Here is a 1,095-nt window from a genome sequence, read left to right as displayed (position 1 = left end):
TAATTATAATTATAATAATAAAACCGACAAGCACTGATTTACTCTCTACAACACCGTGAAAAAAAAGTGTCGCAGCGTGGTGGAATAAGGCGTTTGTCAAATAAATAATACAATTGAAGAAACTGACACCTTCCGCTTGTTGAGCAAATTTTATTGAATTTCGTTGGGTTATTTTTGTTTTTGTTTGTTCACTCAACACCTTTTATGTCCATTTAAGAACTCATTCATTTCTGTTTCGATTTTTACCGAATAAAAACGTTGATGAAAGTTAAAGGCGCAAAGGATGTAAATTTGCAGTCTCTATGAACACTCAAGCTTATGAAGTCATCAAACTTTCGCAATCATTTTCTCGATTATTCAGGCGACCACCATCTCGTTCAATCGCAAATAACTCGACTTCCATTCAAGACAGATGAATATTCTTATCACCTAAAGCAAAACAAATGAACAAGCTTCAAGGGGATACCAATAACCCCAGATGCCCCAACATGGATGAGCGCCTGATTCCACTGCGTCGTGACACAAGATAATATTATTTCTGTGGGTGGTTGGCGGGTGCTTGGGTGTGGTTTGCTCCTTCTTTCCTATCAAGCATCTATCGTCCTGATCTCTCCTCCATTTTGTTTGTCACTTTCTTGTAACACCTCTAATCTTCGGCACTTATTATATGACCTTATTGTGTTGCAAGTGCCGTAAAACTCTTACTAAAACTAAACACTGACTCCTGCCGCTTCCTCCGTCCCCAGTGTCTCTCATCCATGACGTCAGCTCACAGAGATTCCCGGCCGGGGGTCTGGGCCAGCTAGGGCCTGGGTTTCCCGCGTCTCCTGGCGGTCTGGGCGCCGCTCCTGGGGGTATAAGAGGTCGCCAGATCGATATCGGGGGTCCGCTCGGTTCTCTGAACCCAATTCCTCCACTGGACCCGTTTGCCAGGGGCGGTGTCCGAGTGAATGCCCCTGCAGGGCCCCCTGGTGGCCCCGGGCCCCTCCGTGCCCCGAGCCGCCCCCCTCAGCTGTCGGTGGAGCTGCTGTTTCTGGTGGACAAGAAGGCCAGGGACGAGTAAGTGGAAACGGTGACGGTTGAGTTATGATAACA

General features: G+C 46.9%; 1 protein-coding gene across 1 annotated transcript in view; it reads left to right on the top strand.

Annotated features, from left to right (window-relative positions):
- LOC101846413 (collagen alpha-2(I) chain) overlaps positions 1-1,059 on the top strand; it is a gene marked incomplete at its 3' end in the record, with an annotated part of 7,786 nt that extends 6,727 nt beyond the window's left edge. Inside the window, 1 exon segment of the mRNA XM_005093740.3 lies at positions 747-1,059. Coding sequence (XP_005093797.2) covers positions 747-1,059 — 313 coding nt within the window.
- Between the last annotated feature and the right edge of the window lie 36 nt (positions 1,060-1,095).

This window comes from Aplysia californica, unplaced genomic scaffold (genome assembly GCF_000002075.1).
Source record: "Aplysia californica isolate F4 #8 unplaced genomic scaffold, AplCal3.0 scaffold00068, whole genome shotgun sequence".
In the NCBI taxonomy this organism is placed as follows: Eukaryota; Metazoa; Mollusca; class Gastropoda; order Aplysiida; family Aplysiidae; genus Aplysia; species Aplysia californica.
Note: the sequence above shows the minus strand (reverse complement) of the source record. Positions and strands in the feature narration are given on the sequence as shown.